General features: G+C 36.4%; 1 protein-coding gene across 2 annotated transcripts in view; it reads right to left on the reverse strand.

Moving 5' to 3' along the window:
* Positions 1-24,124, reverse strand: part of LOC150085207 (ATP-binding cassette sub-family F member 3) — a 197,423-nt gene that overhangs the window by 142,908 nt on the left and 30,391 nt on the right. For both annotated transcript variants that reach the window (XM_090373096.1, XM_090373097.1), the window contains 2 exons: positions 21,364-21,514; positions 9,004-9,089 (listed from right to left, as the gene is read on the reverse strand). In XM_090373096.1, the coding sequence (XP_090229222.1) occupies positions 9,004-9,089; positions 21,364-21,514 (237 nt within the window). The remainder of the gene's footprint in view (positions 1-9,003; positions 9,090-21,363; positions 21,515-24,124) is intronic.

The following is a 24,124-nucleotide window of genomic DNA, read 5'->3' on the forward strand; positions in this document are numbered from 1 at the left end:
TAATCTTAAAGACTGTAGACTCGGCGACAATAACAGTTTATTCTCACTAGATGTTACCTCGTTATATACGAATGTAAACGTTGAATACACATTAGATATTATTTAGGATATGTTAAATAAAAACTCGACACCGATTAATTATACGAAGCTACCTATTAAGGAAATTTTTCACTTAATTAAACTGTTAGTTGAGGCCAACTACATCACCTTTCGAGACAAGGTGTACAAACAAATTTTTGAATTACTAATGGGTTTGAGCCTGAGTGGCTTAATGTACAAGATCTATCTCTCAACGATTGAGCATATACATTTGACACCTTTTCGACCCCATATCACATACTATGGGAGGTATTTAGACGATATTCTAGTTATTACCGATAGTAGTACTATCCAAGACATTTTACATTCGTTTACCTACAAAAGATCGATTATCTTTAATCAATTTCTAAATGCCTATAAATATTCAACGACGGAATCTGCTTTGGACTCAGAAATACAAATATTAACTAGCAGATTCTTAAACAGGGGTTATTCCATTACCACAATAAACCGAATTAGGGTACAGGCTAAGGATAGGATACAAAATACTACACCAATCAACAATAGTAATATCAAAAAATACTTTATTTCTGTCCCATATGTTGAACAGTGGCTCAAACAGCTTAACAGATTCTTTAAAGATACTGAATTTAAAATTATAGCTAGGGCAACACGGAAGTTACACGCTATACTGAACAATCGCTCGGTTCTTTCCGCGTTCGCAACACGAATTAATGATCTGGTAAACAACATTTCTTGCAGTGATTGCGACTCGTCTTACCAAGGTTCGACGCGATTTTCTCTTAATATTCGTGTAAATCAACATGAAGCCTCAGTTCGTGCTTCTCGTTCAGCAGCATCAGAATTAGCCTTTCATGCCATTAACAAAAAACATACTTTTTTATTTAACGAGGCCAAACTACTTAACGCTCAACGTAATTATACGCGACTCTTAATTGCAGAAACCGTTGAAATTAAATTACACAAGAATTCTGTTAATGTTCGGCGGCCATATTTGATCTCCGATGCGTGGACCTTTATGCGCATGCACGAAGACAAATAATCACTATTTAAGTTTCAGGTTTAACCCGATTCAGTAATTTTCATTCCTGTGATCACGACATTCAGTCAAAAAGCGTTGTCAGCTTCAGGAAGGAAAATCGTTTTGAATATTTTTGTTAGATTCTTTTAATTGCATTAATTTGATTTTTAATTGTTTTAAATTGATTTGTATTGTGTTAAATTGATTATTTAATCATTTATACTTTACTGTAATATACCGGTAAGTTGTCGATTTTTTCATTTTAATTTCTGGAGGGTATCATACAGAAGTGTTCTACGTACTATATTGAGGTATACTCCGATTATTAATTTACTAATATTATTATCAACGTAGAACATATTGAGTATTACAGCTCTGATTCATACTATCTAATTTTTCTTAAATTAAAACCCATTCCTTTGCCTTTTACTGCTGCTACCTCTCTCATCATCATCCACCGTAGAACTCTGTGATCATTTCCTGCTACTGGTTCCTCTACTGTCAGCCCTGTTATGTCATCTGGTTCATGGGTGATGATGAGGTCTAGGATATTCTTTTCTCTAGTACTTTCCCTGACATGTTGATACAAATAACATGTCATCTAGTTGATTTAAAAATTTTGTTCCCCATGTCGAGTTTCCTTCCCATTTTCTCCGATCAATTAGAGGCAAATTGAAATCACCCATAATAAGACATTAGCATTAGTAGAGGCATATGATGCAAGAAAGAAACTTATTCAGCATCAGCCAAAAAAAAAACAAAAAAAAAACAACCACTACTCCCATTTCACCCCTGTGTTCGTTCGAAACACCTGTCCAGCTGAGCCTTAAATTTGTTTAGGCTATCAACTTCAACAAGTGATGGAAGTCTATTCCACAAACCAACTGCCCGCTGGCTAAAGGCAAATTTTCACACATCTATCCGATATCCGTCCTTCCTCAATTTGAATTTATGCCCTCTCGGGTGATTATTCTGAGCTAGAGGAAGAATCCAATCGGCATTGAGCATGCTCAAGCCATTCAAAGCCTTATACACCTCTATCAGATCACCTCGCCGATGCCTAGTCTCCAGACTCTGTAATTTGCAAAACTTAAGCCTTTCTTCGTAAGAGCAACCCTTTGTTCCATTCACTAACCTTGTTGCCCTTCTCTGTACTCGTTCCAGCAGCTCTACATCCTTCTTGAAATGAGGCCTGCAGACCTGTATACAGTACTCAAGGTTTGGCCTGACCAATACCTTATACAAGGGAATAATCACATCCCTATCCCTGCTAGAAAAATTCCTGTATATCATTGATAAGACACCATGAGCTACTCTTGCAGCTCATCTGCACTGCTCAGAGAACTTCATATCTGCCTGCACAATTACCCCCAGGTCCTTTTCATTCTCTACCACTGTCAGCGTAGTACCACAGAGTTGATACGTTGATCTGGGGTTACTGTTTCCCATATGTAGTACTTTACATTTGTCAATGTTAAACTTCATTTGCCACCTCTCAGCCCATCTGCTCAACCTTTCCAGATCCTGTTGCAGCAGCATAGCATCAGTAGTGTCCTTAACAACCCTGCCAACCTTTGTATCATCTGCAAACTTGGACATTAAGCTTGATATACCATCATCAATATCATTTATAAATACAGAAAACAACAATGGACTCAAAACTGAACCCCGAGGGACTCTACTAATAACACTAGTCCACGACGAGCAGTGTCCATTGATTACCACTCTCTGTCTTCTGCCACTCAACTATCCCTTTATCCATAGCAGCAATTTGCCTCCAATGCCACACTGCTCCAATTTGTGCAGCAGTCTTCCATGCGCAACAGTAGCAAAAGCCTTTCTAAGATCCAAATATATAATATCAAAGTTATTCCCTGCATCCAGTTCTTTTGTGACTACATCATAGTATCCAATCAAATTGGTCAGACAAGACCTGCCCTTAACAAAACCATGCTGTGTCTGAGCTATAACTGAATTCTTGTCTAGATGATCCTGCAGTGCTTCTTTAACCAGTGCCTCCATTAATTTTCCTGGAACCGAAGTTAAACTAACAGGTCTATAATTACTTGTGTCAGCCTTTGATCCTCCTTTGTGAATTTGGGTTACATTTGCACATCTCCAGTCTATGGGTACCTCCCCTGAGTCCAAAGAAGCTCTCATAATTATGGCTAGGGGTTTGCTTACTTCCTTTGCTGCCTCCTTTAATATAACTGGATAGATCCCATCCACCCCGGGTGCCTTTTTTATGTTTATCCTCAACAATTTCTCCTCCACTTTCCTCTCAGTTATTAGAAAATCATCTAGCTCACTGCCAATGTTTACTTCACCTACGACATTCCCCTTCCTGAATAACTCCTCATGTGTGAATGTAGATGCAAAATACTTGTTTAGATTGTTAGCCACCTGAGCAGGATCCTCAACTGTTGAACCATCAACATCCAGTGGACCAATCTGATTCATCCCTTTCCTTTTTGAGTTTAAATAGGTAAAGAACTCTTTTCTGTTTTTCTTTGCATCCTTTGCCAAGGATTTCTCGTAATCTGCCTTCGCCTGCCTAACCTCCTTTGTAACTTGGTTGCATATCAACTTGTATCTATCATAGGCTTCTGTGTCACACATTAATTTGTATGTATCCCATGCATTTTTCTTCTCTGCCATATGTCTCATTAGTTCATCTGACAACCATTTAGGCCTGAACCTTGAACAATATTTCTTGGTTGGTATGTAAAGCCTGGTAGCTTCCAAGATTAGTTCCTTGAATGCTTCCCATTTTGAATTTGCTGTTGGTAACATCATCAGTTGGTTCCACTGTATAGAATTTAAATACTGTCTCAGACCATCATAGTTGCCTTTACGAAAGCAAAAACCCTTCCCTTTACCTCTGATGGTAGTTACCTCCTTGAGTAAATACCACTTCAGCACACTGTGATCACTGCCACCTAGTGGTTCCTTTATCTGCAGATTCTTAATGCATGAAGAATCACTACTGATAATCAGATCAAGAGTATTACTCCCTCTAGTTGCCTCCCGAACATGCTGGTTTAGAAAACAATCATCCAATAAATCCACAAAAGCCTTGCTAGTGTGTGAGTGACCAGCCCCCAAATTCCAGTTAAAATCTGGGAAATTAAAATCCCCCATTATAAGACTCTCTGATTTACTGGCCCATTCTATTTCCCTGTACAGTATCTTATTATACTCATCAGAGTCATTAGGCCTATAGCACACTCCTACTCTCAATTTTGATTTACCTATGCGTATGTCACACCAAACTGACTCGACACTGCCCTGTCCATCAATGTCGACTGGCTTCACTTCCTTGGATTTTATGTTTCTTAACTAATAGCATAACCCCTCCTCCCTTCCTATCCTGTCTATCCTTTCTGTAGACGTTGTACTCCCCAAATTCCAGTTCTGCATTCCTTATATCTGTGTGACACCACATCTCTGATATCCCAACAATATCTGCCTTTGATGTTTTGAGCAATACCTCAAATTCATCAAATTTATTTACATTGACGCTTACTTGCCCATTCCATTTGCATGTAGAGGCTTTTGTCATAATCTTCACAATCACCTGGTCTGTAGATTACTCCTACTCACATTATACCTTTGTTTCCAACTATCTCACACCATACAGATTCTATACTAGCATGTGAAATGTCTGAATCCGGGAAAGCTATCGTCGCGCTTAGGCTGCTTCTCATAAGAAGCATTACCCCACCACCCCTTCTATCTACCCTATCCTTCCTATATACATTATACAAGCCGTACTGAAACTCATCATCCCCAATTTCCGGTGGCACCATGTCTCCGTAAGCCCTATTATGTCCGTATTACTTGTTTTAACCAGCAGTTCGAATTTGCTCATTTTACTGACGACACTTCTAACATTACTGTATAAACAATTAAGACTTACTGTTCTTGTATATTTAACAACCCTTGAAGTTTTTTAAGCTCTCTTCCCTGGCATTAGCTACCAGCTCACGTGAAACGTTTCTGCCCCCAGGACATCTAGATAATACGTCCAGTTGGGGTAACAGATAAGAACTCTTAAGGTATGTGTAAGAGTTACTTTGACCAATATTATCAGATAAACGCATGTCAGTATTACCCACATCCCCCCTAACTAGCAGTTTCCCCTGAACCTTTAAGGTATCCTCAATAATACTGGCAAAAACTTTTGCACCACCTTTGTTTAAGTGTATCCCGTCTCTACAAAACAAATTCCTTCTACCTACAAGTGTGGGCCATGCTGAAAGAAATTTCCCCCCTAAAGCCTTGCAGAGTCCTTCAAATCTTGAGTTATTCCACAAGGCTTTTAACATATAATCCCTCCTATCGTGTCTGGGCAGAATTGCAGACACATAGACATTGTGGCCTAGCTCGCGGCATTTCCTCAGCATGGTCCTGTATTTTTCCAACAAATCGTCAGTATTCTCTTTACCCCCTTAAAATCTGATGATCTGTTGGTGACATAATTAATAGTTGCTCCCAGCAGACATACCCTGGTTCTACTCCACCTATCCTTATTACAAAAAATATTCCCCGTTTCCCTGACAATGGAGTCTCCTAATAAAACAATGTCCTTTTTAACCAGAGTAGTTTGCACTTGGTTTTTCTGTTTTGAGGCTTGAATCGGGTGTGCATCGCTTGGTAGATTGCTGGAGTCTTGAGTCCCTGACGAGCTCCCAGATGTATTATTCACGAGGGCAAGCACCCGTTTTTTCAGGGACTCAAATTGTTTCATCAGTGCACCGGGATTATCACAAATGCAATAAGATCGAGTTCGCTACCCGTTTATAATACAGTGCGCTAATAGAAAAGCCCAATAAAGTGCAAAGTGTTTTTTGTTTTATGGTCATGACCTCCAGAAATGTTTTAGAAAAATATTACAAAGGTATTCAAAATTATTCTTAAAACGGGAACATCTGATACCGATGAAAGTGTAGTGCAATTTCCATTATAAAAATGACCTTTTAGAGATATAAATAGCTTAGTTATATAGCGAAAATTTCAACTTCCAAGGTCTTGGAACGAATTACCAAAAAAAAAAAAAAAACAATGTGTTGTTGGGTTCACATTATAATATTTTCACGATACCTCCATTTATTCCTACAGGATGCAAAAAAAAAAATACATTTCTACAATTTTTTACAGCTTGCACCAGCCGGCAAAAACTTATGTAAAGTCGAATTTCCGCAAGTCGAGTATTATGTTAGCCAGGGAGTGGCTGTATAAACAAAAGATATTTATTAATAGTTAAGTAAAGCCAAGTAATATTTGACAGGTGCTCTCAAAATATTCCAAAATGAGCATTTGCAGCCTTTATACAACAGTTTTGGTAAACACGACAATTATGGCTGAAATGTAATCAGAAGCTTTCAATTTGCTTCAGTTTATCATTTTAAATGGAAAACAAAATGAAAAGTTCACCAGGTGCAAACTAATATTTAGTTGAACTGTCTCTGTCTCTGGCCCTGATGACAGCAGTGCACCGTCGAGGCAATGACAAGATCAATTTCAGAAGATAATCAACTGATAGTTCATGGTTCCAAACACAAATTATGTCTTCCTGAAGTTCACGAAGCATCTTTGGTTTCTTTCTGGCAACTGCAGATTCCACACGATGCCAACAGTTCTCTATAGGATTCAGGTCCGGGCTGTTTCCTGGCCAGCTGAGAGTTGTAACGGACCATTCTTCCAACCATTTTTTTACCTGTAACAAATGTAAACACATTACTGTTGAACCTCTAAGGCAGAAATGAAGCTAAAGTAACTACAGAAGTGCCTACTTACACTTTTCGCCCAATGACAAGGAGCAGAGTCGTCCTGAAAGATGCAGTTACTTGGCCAGTTGAAATGGCCTCTAATGAATGGCAACAATCTGCCTTCCAATATAGTCAGGTATCCATTGGCATTTACAAAACCTTTTATAAACTGCAGGTGACCTACTCTGCTATACCCCCACATCATTTGGCTGGTAGGGAATTTCACTGTAGACACCATACAGTCTGGATGGTATTCTTCACCACGTCTACAGCGAATCATTTGTCTCCCATCAGAGCCGTTCAGGTTGAATTTCTTCTCATCCGAGAAAATAACTGACTTCCACTACTCGGGGGTGCATTTGACATGTTCCTTACACCAAATTAATCGGATCTTTTTAATTTTTTGTGTGAGGAGGGGCTTCTTCTTAGGATGACAGGCTAAGAGTCCATTTTTTGAAGAGGCGTCTTCTGACCGTTGCTGCACTTGCTACCACTCTTGTATGTTCTTCCCATTCTCTTTTCAACTCAGACAAAGAAGCTTTGCGGTTTTAAAGGTGTAAGCACTTCAAAACATGGCCCTGTTTTGGCATAGAGACTCGTTTGCATCCAGTTTCTTTTTTTCTATCAGCAGAACCAGTATTCTTGAGTTTGGAAAGAAATCTCTCACTGTCGACTGATTACAAGACACTCTATAAGCAATATGATGGGAAGAACATCCTTCATCACGTAAAGCAACAATAGCATTCTTTCTTCGTGGCTTAAACTGCACATAACTCGCCATCCTGACACAAGCGAGGAATGACTGCAGCTCTTGCAGAGCATGCTTATATAACTGAAAGTAACAGCTGATGGAATATTACATCATCACCTACGCTTGCCAATCTTATCTAATGCAATCTGTAAGAAATAGTCATATGCTTACGTTATTCGGACGACAATTACAATTTTAAGGGGTGATGCACTTTCTTTGAACACCAGTGTATATATAAAAACAAGTTTGCAGTGTGTTACATTTCAAGCATGTTAACAAACAGTAATATTTCATGATTTATAACAAAATAAAATGGGCAAAAAATAACTTTTTTGAACCAACTAACAAAATTTCTTCTGCACAATGAATGCAGAAGTGCAAAGTTCCTCCATCCAGCAATCACAACAGAATATCCAATGCTTCAGCTACAATATATGGTATATGAATAGCCTATGTGAAATGTATGGAAAAAAATATATAAATATTAACTGCCTGATTTCTATATGTCCAATTTTAATGGGAAAGTTTTAAATATTGTTTTAACAGTGTGAAATATAAAATTTCATAAAAAATTAAATCCAATGGGAGTTGAATTATTACATGTGTAGAGATGGGCAAAAAAAAAAAAAAAAAATAACTGCTGGATTTCTACTGGTCTGATTTTAATGAAATTTGGGATGGCTGAATAAATCTTTTTAAAAGGCCCAAATATAAAATTTCATGGAAACCCATCCACCAGGATTCAGGTTACTATATACGAACTGATGGACAAAGAAATAACAACTGTCATATTTCTATTGGTCCAATTTTAATGAAATCTGGGATGACTCTACAAATCTTTTAAAAGACCCAAATATAAAATTTCACAAAATTCAATCTGCTGGAAGTCATGTTATTACATGAGAATAGAAAAAAAAAAAAGAAATAATTACTGCCAGAATTTCTAATGGGCTGAAATTAACTAAATTTGGAATGGCTTGGCAAACATTTTTAAAAATGTTCCAAATACAAAATTTTATGAAAATCCATCCGCTGAGAATCAAGTTTTTAGATGCAGAGGGATGAATATGGTTAAGAAAATAGGTACATACAAACACGCTTATGTGCTTATACATGTGGTCAGTCACTAATGACTAGTTAATACATAGTGTTGTAGTGCCAAGAGATATGATATGTAGAGGGTTAAAAGTAGTGCAGTATCAATATAATCCATATAAAATTAAAGTGTGTTCTGTTGCAAGTAAGACCTCAGAGGCAGTTTAATCCTGTAGCCATAAAAACACAAAGGAGGATGAACAGTCCTCCTATCTCTTATAATTAATAAAGTTTTAATTTTAAAAACATTGTTAAACATTCTTAAATTCAATTAAAACAAATAAGAAAACTAATATAGCAAATACCTATTTGGCTTTTCAATGTTTTCTCGTTTATCCTGTTTCTGTTTTAGCTTTGCTTCAGCCTTTTCAAGTTTTTTCTGATCGACAAGCTAAGAAAATATGTTGAAAAACTTCAATTTTACAGATTGATTTGAAATGTGCAGGATTACTAATATTATGTTCAAGAAAGACTCCAAAAATTATGCCTTTATTTCTAAGCTTTTTTATTGAAAAAAGAAAGCCACTGATCTCAGTACAACAGATAAGATGTTTTCTAGAAGGAAAAGGCAGTATTATAACCTTTTCTTTTCTGTACCTTTATTACAAGCTTAAATATTTACCTTCAATGGAGTTACCGGTTTTTTTTTTTTAAAGAGAAGAGGAAAAACCTAGTCAGACTTAACACTAATGTTTCTTGTAACTAATTATAGATATAAATATCTAACTAGAAAGGAAAATACTGGAAGAGTATTTTAACTTTAATTGTAATACAGATACCTGAATATGGAAATTATTCTTTTTCTAATGCAAAACTGCAAAAAATTTCGAGTTCTAAAAAATTTTGAAAAATTAATCGTTTATTATGATATTACTCAATAATTAATATGCAGTGCTTAAAATGAGCAACTTTCTAACAGCACATTTATCTATCCTTTAACCTTCAAGATAACCTAGGATCAATATGATTGAGTTTCAGAAGTCTTTACACAAGTGGAAATTCACCATCATCTGTATCCAATTATGCCTAATGGGTACAGATTACTATGGGAGTAAAAGTCAGTTCTTCTGGACTAACAGCTTTCCATTCATTATTTTCTTTCATGTCATCCTATTTCCTATTAGTTCTCTAACCATAGTAAGAGTAAGCACTCTTTCTTCTCAAGCTTTCTTGATACCATCAATCCACCTTAATCTTGATGTGCCTCTCTGAGATTTTTTCTTATTTCCTCGTTTTTAATATGGTCTAGACATCCATTAGTTCCACTTATTTTTTATTAAAATATTCATTTCTGATCAGCCCCTTTATTTCTTACCCAGCATTCAGCAGCTGGGTAATAAACAAAGGGACCACTCAAATTAGGCTTTAAAAAGTGGATTAATAAATTCTAAATTATTCAAGAAAGTCAGGTTTTGCTGTATCAGCCAAGTAACAAAAAAAAAATTGTATATACAACTTGCACCACTCTTATCCAGTTGCCCTTGGGCTCTTCCTTATAGACACCTCTTTGCTATTCTCAGACGAGTTGTCATTCTTTGGATCCTTTCAGGACTAAAATCATTCCTTAAATTCAGCCCTAACTACCGGTGATTCATATACTTTCGTAAAATCCCCACTTTCCCTGAGATACCTTATTTCTAAGCTATGTAACCCTCACTTTTGTGGTCTCTCTCTCTCTCTCTCTCTCTCTCTCTCTCTCTCTCTCTCTCTCTCTCTCTCTTACTACACCCCTTCACTACTCTCAGCAGATGAGCTGCCCATCTTTGGGCCCTTTCAAGAAGCTTAATATCTTTTCTTAAACTTGGCAAGTCTATCAGTATTCCCTAATAGTTCATACTTATGCTCTCGAAATTTGCATTCTATTTCAGTGCAGTGTGAATATTCCACTATTAAATTTGCTTCTCAGTGCTTCATACATCCTAGATCCTTCCTGAGATTCTGAATTTCCAAGTTATGTAACCTTTGTGGTCTATATCATACCATACTATATGGAAACACCCATTTGCTAATTTCACCAGATGAGTTGCCCATCTTTGGACCCTTTCAAAAGTTTAGCATCTTTCCTTAAATTCAACCTCAAAATAATATTCCAGATGCAGTCTCACCACTGACCTGTATACAGGAACTATAACCTCCCTAAGGCAAAGGTATGGTAAATCATTGATAAGACAGTGTGCCTCACAGCCTGCTTACACCATATGCTTTGCTAATATTCATGTCTCATGTACTGAAACAGACATGTTTCTTTCCTCATTTACACCTTTCACCCCTTCCCCCTTAATAAGTTATTTTCAAGTTATTATTTCCCATAAGTAGAACCTTTTTAACTGCATTAAAACAACTGCCATTTCTCTAATCCATCAATGAGGCCTGTACAAGTCACTCTACAGAAGCTCAGCCTGACTTACTTCAATAAACCTCCTCCCACAACCTTTATACATCTGAAAATTTCAGCAATGTATCCATTATTCACTCATCAATATCAGAAACAAGAGTGGCTCTAATACCAAATGATATACCCCTAGATCACACAGCATACTTCTTCTTCGGTGTATCAGCCTTTCGGCTCCTTTGCTCCTTTGATGAGCTGTCTCCATTTCTCACGGTCTTGGCTAGGTATTTCACTTCTGCATAGCCCAGTTTCCTTCAGAATTGTATTTATGATGGTGTTTCCTGGTCTTCCTTGTTTTCTTTTTCCTGGTATTTTGCCTTTCAGCATGTCCAATAACATCCCTCTATACCCTATGGCGTGTCTGATCCACTGCAGCTGTTATCTTCTAAATCTTCTTAGCAATTTAGCTAATCTTTCAACTCCTACACATTGTAAAACCACATTATTACTCATTTGTTCTGTCCAGATAATCTTTTCCATTCTCCGCCAGCACCACATTTTAAACACCTCAGGTTTTTTTCAAACTGGTTTTGTTTAATGTCCATATTTCTGATGAATGCAATCCAATTGACCAAATGTATGTTTTCATAAGTTTTTTTCTTAGATGTAGTAACATATTTCTTTGGCTTAGTAAAGAGATTTTACCTCTAAATGCTTGTTTTGCCACTGCAATTCTTGAACCAATTTCATTGTGGCAAGGTGCATCTTGTGTTATAATCTGTCCTAGATATTTACATTTTGTAACCTGCTCTATTTTTTCACCATCAATTTCAATGTGAAATTGTTTTGGCTTTTTACTTATCATCATAGTCTTTGTTTTATTAGTATTAATTTTCATTCCATATTTCTTCACTTTCTTGGTTAACTGTTTTAGCATATTGGATAACATTCTTGGGCTACCTGCAAGGTAGCCCAACCTGATCATCTGCAAACTTAATTGTGCTAAGTGTTCTTCTACCTATCTTTATACCATCAAATACTTTCTTCACTATTAATTCTGCAAATATAATTAGATAAATTGTAGAATTCTGCAAATATATTAAATAAAACTGGGGAAAGCAGGCATCCTTGCCTCACTCCTCTCCCTATTTTTGCTGTTTCTATCAATTCTCCATTTAACCTGATGATAGCCTTTTGTCTTTTATACACGTCAAATATTAGCCTAATTAATCTTTGTGGACACCCCATGTTTTCTAGTAGAGGAAAAAGTTCATTCAAATTACCATGTCAAATGCTTTTGTATAGTTAGTAAAGCACACATACAGATTCCTGCCATTATTTATGATCCTTTCGCCTAAGAATCTTAAAGTTTCTATTGCTTCTCTTGTAGATAAGTTCTTTCTGAATCCACATTGTGTCCTCTAAGTACTGTTCGATGTAACATTCTATTCATATTTTTATGATTTTTAACAGAATTTTTGATGCATGTGACATGAGACTGATGTTCTGTAGTCTTTCCATTTGGTACTATAACAGTTGTACAATGTTCTTCTGGTCATTTTTCTTCACTATTTGCTTTCGAAATCAATTCAAACAGTGATTGCTTGACCTGGTCTCCACTGTTCTTTATTAATTCTGCAGTAATATTATCTATACTAGGAGCTTTTTATTAGGAAGTAACTTCAAAACTAAATCAAATTCTTCTTTTCATATCTGATCTTCCGTTAAGTTTTATTGTTCTTCTTCTTTCTCATTGTATTTCCAGGTATAACTACATGGTTCTATGTACAGATCTTCTATATACTTTCTCCATGTCTCTTGTTGTTCTTTTGCATCTAGAATGGCATTATCTTTTTCATTTCTGATTGCTCTGGAGCGAATTTCATTCCATTTTCTTGTTATTTCTTTAACTCTCTTGTAGGCACTATCTGTTTGTCCATATTGTATTAAGGTTTCAATTTCTTGGCATTGGTCTGGCCGATCATTTATCTTTTGCTTTTTTGCATTCTCTATTAATTTCATTCTTGAGAGCATGGTAATTATTTTTTTCATCTTTCGTTTTCATATTTTTTAAGATTCTTTTTTGATCCATAATTTGAAGGATATCTTCTGTTATCCATGATTTTCTTTTCACCTTATTTTCAATTTCTCAGAACTTTATGAGCTGCGTTATTTATAGTTCCATTAATGTTATCCCACATCTGGTCAATACTGTTTATCATGTTTTCCTTGTTTACCTCATTATAACTATTTGTAGTATTCTGGAATATTATTCTTATTTCTTCATTCTTTAGTTTTTATAGGTTCCATTTATTATTTATTTTCTTTAACTTTAGTTCATTATCATTTTCACCATCGAATGGTCAATGTCCACATCTGCTCCAGGAAAAGACATGGCTTTCTTTACCTGATTACGGTATCGTTGTTTCACCAAAATGTAGTCTAACTGATATCTATGAGAATCTCCGGGATTTTTCCTTGTATACCTACTTCATCATAGAGATGCTTGAAACCAAGTTTTGGCAACTACAAACCTTTCTTGACTACAGAAATCAATCAGTCGTTGTCCCCTCAAATTTCTTGACCCTAGTCTAAAACCTCCAACAATATTTCCTTGTCTTTTGTCACCCACAACTGCATTCCAGTCACCCATTATAATTATATTATCATTTGATTTTGTTTATCTCAGAAGTACTTCCAATTGTTTGTAGGTCTCTTCTACTATATCTTCATCATTGTTTGATGTATACTTGTATTATTACAATATCAATTGGAGCCACTGCTGAGAAACAGGTCATTATAATCCTGTTACCAATTGTTTCCACATCTGTCAAGCATGATGAAAAACATTTTGACATAACGGCAATGCCTCCCTGATCTTTCACTTTTTGAATATATTATTTTGTATTCTCTGCTGAAGAATTCATTCTCCTGCATCTTTCCAACGAGTTTCAGACAGACCAAGGACATCTAGTTTATTCCATTTCATCTCTCTCTTAACATTCTCCAATTTTCCAATTTGCAGCACAGTGCACACATTCTGTGTTCCAATTTCAAAAGAGGGATTTTGCTTGCTGACGGCCTGGAAAGCCCTGCTACCGTCTCTGCCAGACCGAAATCACATTGCCTATATGCGTTGTTGATCTCGGAATTGCCAGTTACTCTAATTCTGTTCATCATTGGTTTTCTTGGGAAAAGAAAAGGTAACAGGGTGGTTTCCCCTTGCCTTCCCTGGGTACTTCACTGACTGAGGCTGTGGTTGCTGTTGTTGGCTATTTAAGATCTTCATTTAAGCACACTATTTAAGCTCTTCTGCACACAGTGTACATAAAAAAAAAAAAAAACCAAAAAAAAAAACCACATTTATGAGACAAGTAAAACAAGTAGTTAAGTATATTTAAAAAGGTAAAAAAACCTAAATGGAGACTAGGCTGCTAACAAGCAGAGTATTCATAAACTCAACTTGAAATCTTGCATCATCAAGAACTTCAGTTGGGTCAATATCATGAGCCTCAATAAGGCAAATTAAGGAATAAAAAAAATCTATTAGGAAGAGCATAATTTGTTTACAAGTGGAACAAGAGAAGCTATTAGGCTGGCAGGCATTAAGAAAACATTTAAGCCATGAGATTTGACATAGATTATCTTTAGGATCGACACCAGTAACAGTTAAAGGAGAGACTCTGATCTTATGCGCTAAAAACTGTATATTTGAGTGTCCACAGAAGAATATAAGCTTCAACACACACCCATGGAGCACTGAAGAAAGGCAATAAACAATAATACATTTTGTCAGAATGCCTTTATCAGAAACATAGATTAGGCAGACGTTGCATTTTTCTAAGAGACAGATATTTTGGATATGTAATCTGAATAAAAGCTGTGCATCCAAATGGATGTAAAGAATCTTATGAACACTGGCTTCCCCCCCTCCTCCTAAAGGACATCCATCAATAAATGAAAAGAGGTGCAAAAAGAATTTTTTTTTTTTTTTATGATTTTTTCCGTGAGCTAATTTGGAGGAATTAATATGGAGGCAAAAACAAAGTAGTTTATTATAAGATGAAAAGAATTAAAATGACTGCTTCATTTGATGATCTAGAGATTGTTCAGATCTTTAAATTATCAGCATAGGAAATCAGAGGAACAATTATCATCAGGAGTAGAGGAATTAAAGCAGAGAATAAAAAATAAGTCAGAAAGTATCATTCCTTGAGGGATACTAGCAGAATTTATTCTTTCCAAAATGGAATTTTTTTTCTGACAATAAGTATCCAATTACAGGGCAAATCATTAATGGAAAAAGGGAGGAAAAAAAAGAAGAAAAAAAAGGATATTACCCTGAATTTAGTAAAAGTCTATTATATATAATGTCAACTACACAAATATTTAAAAATTCCAGTGATTTGTATAAGAAGTGAACTAATTTAGATTTATAAAGGTAAGGAAACTAAATCTCCATTTGTTCTATACATTCCACATCCAAGTCTCTGTAAACAGAAATGCAGTGTCACTAAGAAATTGGAAATGACGAGTTTAACTGTGGTATGTTACAATATATTTAGAAAGGAGAGGGAAGAAAAAGGGTGGTGGGGTCATGCTTCTTATCAAAGGTACCTTGTGTGAAAAAAAGGTTTTGCTGGGTCAGAAGTTACAACTGCCAGCATAGAATCTGAGTGATGTGAATTAGTTAGTTGGAAGCAAAGGTATAGAGTGGGAGTAATCTACAGACCAGAAGGTTGTGAGGAGTATGACAAGAGTCTCTGCAGGTGAAATTGGAAAGCAAGTGGGAATGTCTTATTATGGGTGATTTCAATTTGCCCCTGATTGATTGGAATAAGTGGAAAAAACTTCACCATGGAGAACACAATTTTTAAATAAATTAGATTCTTATATGTACCAGCATATTAGGGAAAATACTAGGGGTAAGAATATTCTACACCTCATCATTACTCAAGAATTAGATAACATCTTCGGGCTTACAGTACAGGAGTCACTGGCAGGCAGTGCTAACACAGTCCTCGGTTGGAAGATGAAGAAAGATGTTGAAGTCAATAAAGAAAATGGTGTGGGTTTTAATTTCAAAAAGGGGATTATGACAGTTTAAGATGATACATCTTAAACTATAAGTTGAGTGAATTATAGAGAGGGAAAACATATCAGAATTATGGAATACTTTTAAAGCAATAGTAGTAGTAGAGGCATATGATGCAAGAAGGCAAGCTTAAGCAGCACCAGCCAAAAAATAAAAAAAAAAACAAATATTTCACACATCCATTCACTGTAACGTTTGTCCAGTTCCTGCTTGAATTTATTTAAGCTATTAACTTCCACAACAACAGATGGAAGTTTGTTCCAACAATCAACTAGCCGCTGGCTAAAAGAAAATTTCTGTACATCTATTCTATAACTGTCTTTCCTCAACTTGAATTTATGTCCCCTCAGGTTCATACTTTGAGCAAAAGGAAGAATGCCATCAGAATTGATCCTGCTCAACCATTCAAGGCCTTATACACCTCAAACACATCACCTCGCAGGTGCCTAGCCTCCAGATGCAGCAATTTGCAGAAATTAAGCCTTTTGTGGTAACCACCCTTTTATTCCCCCCCCTCACCAATCTTGTTACCCTTCTCTGCACTGAATCACACAACTCTACATTTTTCCTAAAATGAGGCCTCCAGACCTGTATACAGTACTCATGGTGTGGCCTGACTATTGCCTTATACAAAGGGATAATCATCTCCTTTTCCCAACTATCAAAATAACTGTATATCATTGACAATACCCCATGACCCGCTCTGGCAGCCTCTCTGCATTGCTCAGAAAACTTCATATTTGACTGCACAATTACTCCCAGGTCTTTTTCATTTTCTGCCGCCCTAAGTGTAGTAGCACACAGTTGGTACGTTTCTCCGAGGTTACTTCTACCCATATGCAGTACTTTGCATTTGTCAATGTTAAACTTCAATTGCCACTTCTCAGCTCATTTGCCCAGTAGCACACTGTAGCACTCTATTGCAGTAGCACACTGCCATTACTGTCATTAACAACCCTATCTACCTTTGTATCATCTGCAAACTTCAACATTAAGCCTGATATATCTTCATCAATATCATTGATAAATATAAAAAAAAAAAATAATGGTGGGCCCATCACTCAATCCTGGGGGACTTCACTAATAACATTAGTCGGCAAAGAGCAGCATCCATTGACTACCACTCTCTGTCTTCTCCCACACAACCGCTCTTTTATCTATTGTAGCAACTTACCCTTAATACCATACTGCTCCAATTTGTAAAAAGCTTTCCTGAAATCCAAATATATGATCAAAATTATTTTTTGCATCCAGTTCCTTTGTAACCACATCACAGTATCCAATCAAATTTTTCAGACATGACTTTCCCTTAACAAACCCATGCAGTGTCTGAATTCTTACTGCAATCTTTTTAAATGATCCTGCAATGCATCTTTAAACAGTGACTCCATTATTTTCCCCAGAACATGAGTTAAACCAACTGGTCTGTAATTAATCGTCACCCTTAGATCCCACTTTGTGAATTGGGGATAAATTTGCACATCTTCCATCTGTGGGGGCTTCCCCTGATCCCAAGGATGCTCCCATAATTATAGCTGAATGTTTGCTTACTTCCTTTGCGGCCTCCTTTAATATAACTGGATAGATCCCATCCATCCCAGGTGCCTTTCTTATGTTTAACTTCAACAACCTCTCCACTTTGCTCTCAGTTGTTACAAAATCATTAAGTACCCTGTTACAGTTAGATAAACTTCTCGCATTTTCCTCCCTTAATAACACCTTGTGTGAACGAGATGCAAAATACTCATTCAGATTATCAGATTATCTGAGCAGGATCATCAAAAGTTGAACCATCGATATCAAGTGGACCAATATGATTCCTCCCCTTCCTTCTAGTTTATATAACTAAAGAAGTCCTTGCTGTTTTTCTTAGCATCCTTTGTCAAAGATTTCTCGTAATTTGCTTCTGCTTGCCTAATTTCCTTTGTGACTTGATTGCAGACTAGCTTATATCTGTCATAGGCCTCTGTGTCCCCTGATAAATTTTATGCATCCCATGCATTTTTCTTCTCTGCCACAAGTCTCATTAGTTCATCTGATATCCATTAAGCCTAAACCTTGAACAGTATTTCTTAATCGGTATGAAAGGCCTAGTAGCTTTCCATGATTACTTCCTTGAATGCTTTTGATTTAAAATTGGCTGCTGATAACATCAACAGTTGGTCTCCCACTGTAAACAATTTAAAAACTGTCTGACACCACTGTAGTCAACATTACAGAAGGAAAAAAAAAAACCTTCCCTTCAGATTGGTGTACATCAGAAGTCAGGTTACCCAAAGATCAGTTCTTGGACCACTGCTGTTTCTGATTTTCATAAATGATATCCATGAAGGGATAGGGAGGATGATGTCAAAATTTGCAGATGATGTAATGGTTAGTGCCAAGCAGCAGTCCTTCAGGATGACCTGAACAGGCTCCAAGGATGATCAGAAATGTGGCAGCTATGTTTTAATGCAGCAAAATGCAAGGTCTGACACACTTGGGGAATAGCAACTCCAAAATAACTCATACACTTAGTTGTTTTTGTTATTTGGTTTTTAGGAGCATTAGCAACTAAGGCCATATTGCTCCGGAATATGCGGTGGTCATTCCCTGACCTTTCCGCATCCTCCGTATTTGGCGGTGACGGGTTCGAACCCCGGTCTAATCAATACACTTAGTGGCTTGAATTTAAAATAGTAGACGAAGAAAGGGATCTAGGAGCTACAATACAGGCCGATATGAAGTTTTCTGAGCAAGCGTAAACAGGTGGCCAGGAAAGTCCATGGCGTCCTATCGATGATTTATTGAATATTCTGTAGAGATAAGAAGGTCATAATCTCACTGTATATGGCAATTGTTAGTGCATTTTAAATATTGTGTCCAAGTATATAGACATCATTTGAAAAAAGACATTGAGCTTCTTGAAAGATCCAAAGATTGACAACTTGCATAGTGAGATCAGTAAAAGGGCAACTGTATGACGAAAGACTTCCATTATGTGAGCTATAGAACTTGGCACCAGGCAGCAAGAAAGAAAGGATCTGATTGAAGTATATAAGCTGTCAGAGGTATTAGTAAAATGAACCCCCTGAACCTCTTTAATTCAGGAACCAGGGGGTACAAATTCAAATTATGGGATAACACTTGTAGAATAGATTGTGGCAAGTTTTCTTTTAGCCAGCGAGTTGTTAATTACTGGAACAAGCTGCCTCTGTAAATAGTAGCTGAGGCTGACATTTGAAGAAATGCAAAGGTCAACTGGATAGCTACCTATATGAAGAGGGAAATACATAATTTATCTATTTTCTTATCTAGTTTTAATTTTTTTTTTTTTTTTTTTTGTCTAGTGCAGCAAAAGCTTGTGGCTTCCTTACACTATATGGCTAATACTGAAACAGGTTAGGTAGGTATCACTGCTCTATGTGACTGCAAACACAAGCAACTAAGGTTAATGGAAACTTCTGTTATCAGCTCAGTCCCCTATTATGGCACAAGACACACTGGCTGCTCTAATGCAGACATTTATTGTACTGCAGCATGATTAATCTGAACTTTTCAAACACCCTCCCTCCTCGTATATGGAAACCAAGTCTGAACATTGCTTTTTACAGATGTTGATTGTATCAGTATTCCAGTATTTTAATTTTTTTTTTTTAAGTTTTGAAATTTAAAAGACAAGAATATATATATATATTTATTCATTCCACAAGAAATAAGCTGTATTTCTATTACTAAGCAAGAAAAAAAAATTTTCTTGAAGCAAAATTAATATTAGCACAGACTTACTGAAACATATTTTTTACATGTGGGAGATGATATACAAATACTGAAGGTCTGATGTTTCTTCACTGCAAATACGTATATACTAAAGCTGTCAAAAACAGTGGGGCACATGGCTGAATGAGATTCCATAGGATCATCAAGAAAAGACATAACAGTTTTGAATGTTTATATTCTTTTTTATGTGTTGTATTAGCATTGGTGATTTTGGCATCAGTAAACACAAAAACATGGGAGTTTATCATTCAAGCAAAAACATTTTCAATATCTTATTACATATGAACTTATTACTTATTCACATAAACATTAATCTAGCAGTCTTTTTAATCCATTTTTAGTTACCTTACGGCTAACTCTAGGATGAAAGGTCTGGACCTCACCATCCTACAATTAGCCACAAGGTAACTAAAAACGGATTAAAAAGATTGCTAGATTAATTTTAAATATCAAACCATTAATATACATCAATTGAAGCTTATCATAACTACAGCCAATATCTCTTCAGAAGTGTCCTCCAGAGCAGCTGTGATTCCACCTTTCATTTCTCCTTCAACAGTATATGGATTACTCCTATAGCTACTCTCTTTCAGGAATTCCACAAAAAATAATCATGGGATTCAGATCCTGTGAGTACCATGGCCAAGACCATCAAATCCTATATTGTCCAGGATATCATTTAGAGATAACCCTATACCAAAGAACCACACTGTTCAAACTTCTTTACTAAATTCAAAATTGTCAATCTTTCTGGAATTTGATGCAACCAACTCTCACTATAAACTTATGCTGTACTTAAGAAAACTACCAGTTTGACAAAACCTTTTGCATACAAAAAACATACTGCTCAGTGACATAATCCATTTTGCTTAGAGAGTTTAGTCACTAGGATGCATCACTAACCAGTAAAAACACTCCCATATTGATACATTGATACATTACATGATGAATGACAACAAACTAACCAACGGCAACCCAATACATCAAAAAATATAGGAATTCAAAACTGTTGCATTTCTAATTTGATGACCTTATAGTCAATTAATATAAACTAAAACAAAAATTAAAAACACATGAATTAAAGTGAAATAAGATTATAAAATGTAGGTGCAAAATGAAGACTTTGAAATGAATAAGAAAACAGTGATTGTAAAGATATCTGTAGAACAATAAATAATAAAACAATGATCTTAAAGAGATCTTACAGAAGAAAAAATAATAAAAAACAAAATGCAAAAATTTGAATAAAGTGTGGTTCTTGGCAACTAATTGTAAAATGGTTTAATCTATCCAATAAATTTGCTTTTAAACTATAGAAATGAAGCAGGGGAGGATTAAAAAAAATATACTGTAAGAAAGTACTATATACAATTTGTAATAAAATAATATTAAATTGTGGTAAATAGCAGTCTTGAAGCAAGACACTGCATTTTAATTCTTAATTATAAATAGTATTCAATCAAAATTTGCATTCCTTACTGAAATAGCATCTCTCTGTTTCATCCAAATGCTCTTTACTTCCTCTGTCCTTGTCACAAACTGTTCAGCCATTTCTCCCAAATGTACAGGTGCACTAAGGATCCTATGCTCAGATTTCTCGGCATCATCATAATCATCACCATTACAATCTCTAAAAATTCAAGAGTTTATTGAAAGAAAATTCAAATTTTTATTAAATAACAACTTAATCATTACAATGCCAATGTCTTTTTTTTTTAACAATCTAGAAAATACCTTTCATTTATGAGCATATTAAGCAAGATCCTAAGCAAGGGATAAAAAGTAAATCCCATAAACCCCATACAGAAAAAAGGTAAGCTTTTTAATCACTTTTAAACATTTTTAGTCAAATTGTAAATTATAAAATTAATTTAATTTAGAATTACTGTAAAAAAGTGTACTTACCATTAATAAAATCGCATCAACAGTGCCAAACTGGGATGATTTTAAAATACATTTAGGAAAACAATAAAACTGACAGTGAAATGGAAGGCCTATGTTTAGGAAGAATTATTTCTAATATGCCAAGAAGTTGGCTATCTCTAGTAAAGATATATTCTTTTCTAGAAATCTGAGTAATGTTTAAGATGGGCATGGGAGCAGCAGATCTATTATTTATTTTTTACAAGAAATGAGACCACACTGGATTTTAGAAGAACTGGAGTTCACTAAGAGAATCATCATCAGCGAATTTATAGATGGGATATATACAGGGTGTCTCAAAAATATTGGTACAAACGTTTAGGGGAGGTAGGTAACATCTAAAGGAATGTGAATCGCATAGAAACCCATAACCGAAAACGTCATCGTAAGTCGGTAGATGGCGCTGTTCATCAGTTCGCGAGAAGGAAAATTTCTGGTTTACTCATTCAAGCAGTAGTCGCCGCACAAAGAGCATGCATCGATACACGAACTGTGAGCTGGCAGACATGCACCTAGTGTATGGATTAGCAGAGGGAAATGGACGAGCCGCTCAACGAATTTATGGAGAACGCTTCCCAGACAGTCTTGTACCGGACCACCGTTTGTTTGCGCATGTGCATCAAAATTTGTGTGATGATGGGTCATTTAGAGGTAACAGGAGTAGTGCAGGCAGACCACGGTCTACGCGAACTCCCGCCATGGAAGGAAGTGTGTTGAATGCCGTCCAGAATAATCCTACTACCAGCACACGTGCCATTTCCTCTGCCTTAGGAGTGTCTAACTGCATGATCTTGGGAAGCAGTAACTGATCCCTTTCATCTCCAAAGGGTTCAGTTACTGCTTCCCCAAGATCATCCTGCACATGTGGCTTTTGCGCAGTGGTTTCTCCAAGAAAGTGTTCAAGACTTGAATTTTCCAGCCTATGTTTTGTTCACGGATGAGGCTTATTCAATCAGCACAATGCTCATGTGTGGGCTCACGACAACCCACACGGTGTGTGCCCCCATGCGGCACAATATCGCTTCGCAATAAATGTGTGGGCAAGTATGGTCGGTGACTGCTTAGTCGGCCCATACCTGTTACCATCCCACATGAACTCTGCTAAATATCAGATCTTTCTTGAACAAGTTCTACCAGGGTTACTTGACGATGTTCCAGCAAATGTGAGACGCAATATTTGGTTTCAACATGACAGGGCGCATGCCCATTATGGAAGGTGTGTTCGTGACCATTTGAACAGGCGTTTTGGGCGTCGATGGATTGGCTGTGGTGGACCCATTGCCTGGCCCCCACGCTCACCTGATTTATCGAGCCTTTATTTCTTTCTGTGGGGGGGGGGCCTCAAATCTATCGTGTATGAATCGCCTATGGAGACGGAAATGGATCTTGTGGCGAGACTCGTCTGCACTGCTGCTACTGTCAAAGAAACTCCAGGTGTGTTCGACTGTGTCCGCCAATCCATGCTGCGTCGGTGTCACGCATGCATCGCGTCCCATGGTGGAACCTTCGAGCATCTGTTGTAACATCATGAAATGCATCCATCTCGTACTCCATTGTTAATATTATGTCAAATAAATGTTTGCCACTAATTACTGTCTTGTGTTATTTCTGTTTCTTGTGCCTCTGCTACTACTTTCCTGTGACGTTTCCGGTTATGGGTTCCTATGCGATTCACATTCCTTTAGATATTACCTACCTCCCCTAAACATTTGCACCAATATTTTTGAGAACACCCTGTATATATCAAGAGGAGAAAGCAACTGATATATATATATATGAGGAAATGAGTGGGTGAAAGAACAAAATGCTGGGGAACTCTAGCATTATTTAGGGAGTTAGAAGATGGCTATCTCTCACTGCATGTAGTGAGAAAGGAAACTAGCTAAAATATAAGATGCGGAAGATCTTTAAGTCAACGTGATTGAAAACTGTAGAAATATTGAGAGCAAATACTTGAGTTCCTCAAAACCCTTCCATGGTTGCTGTTGTTTTGGATTTTAGGAGTATTAGCAACTAAGGCCATATTGCTTCAGGGATATGCAGTGGCCATTCACTGACCTATCAACATCCTACGTATTTGGTGGATTAGCTCACTCAAGCATAGTAAATCATTTTGGAGAAAACCAAAATGATGAAATTAACAGAGATTGCTTGTCTTATTTGTCTGAAAATATATATACAATTTATATGCAATTGCTGGCGAGTAATATTTTTCTCGATTGCTTTATTTTTATAAACACTTTTGTAACTTTGTAAACTAATAAGAGGAGTTTACCTCAATATAGTACGTAGAACACTTCCATATGATACTCTCCAG

This window comes from Mastigoproctus giganteus, chromosome 5 (assembly GCF_048544385.1).
Source record: "Mastigoproctus giganteus isolate SK-2022 chromosome 5, ASM4854438v1, whole genome shotgun sequence".
NCBI lineage: Eukaryota > Metazoa > Arthropoda > Arachnida > Uropygi > Thelyphonidae > Mastigoproctus > Mastigoproctus giganteus.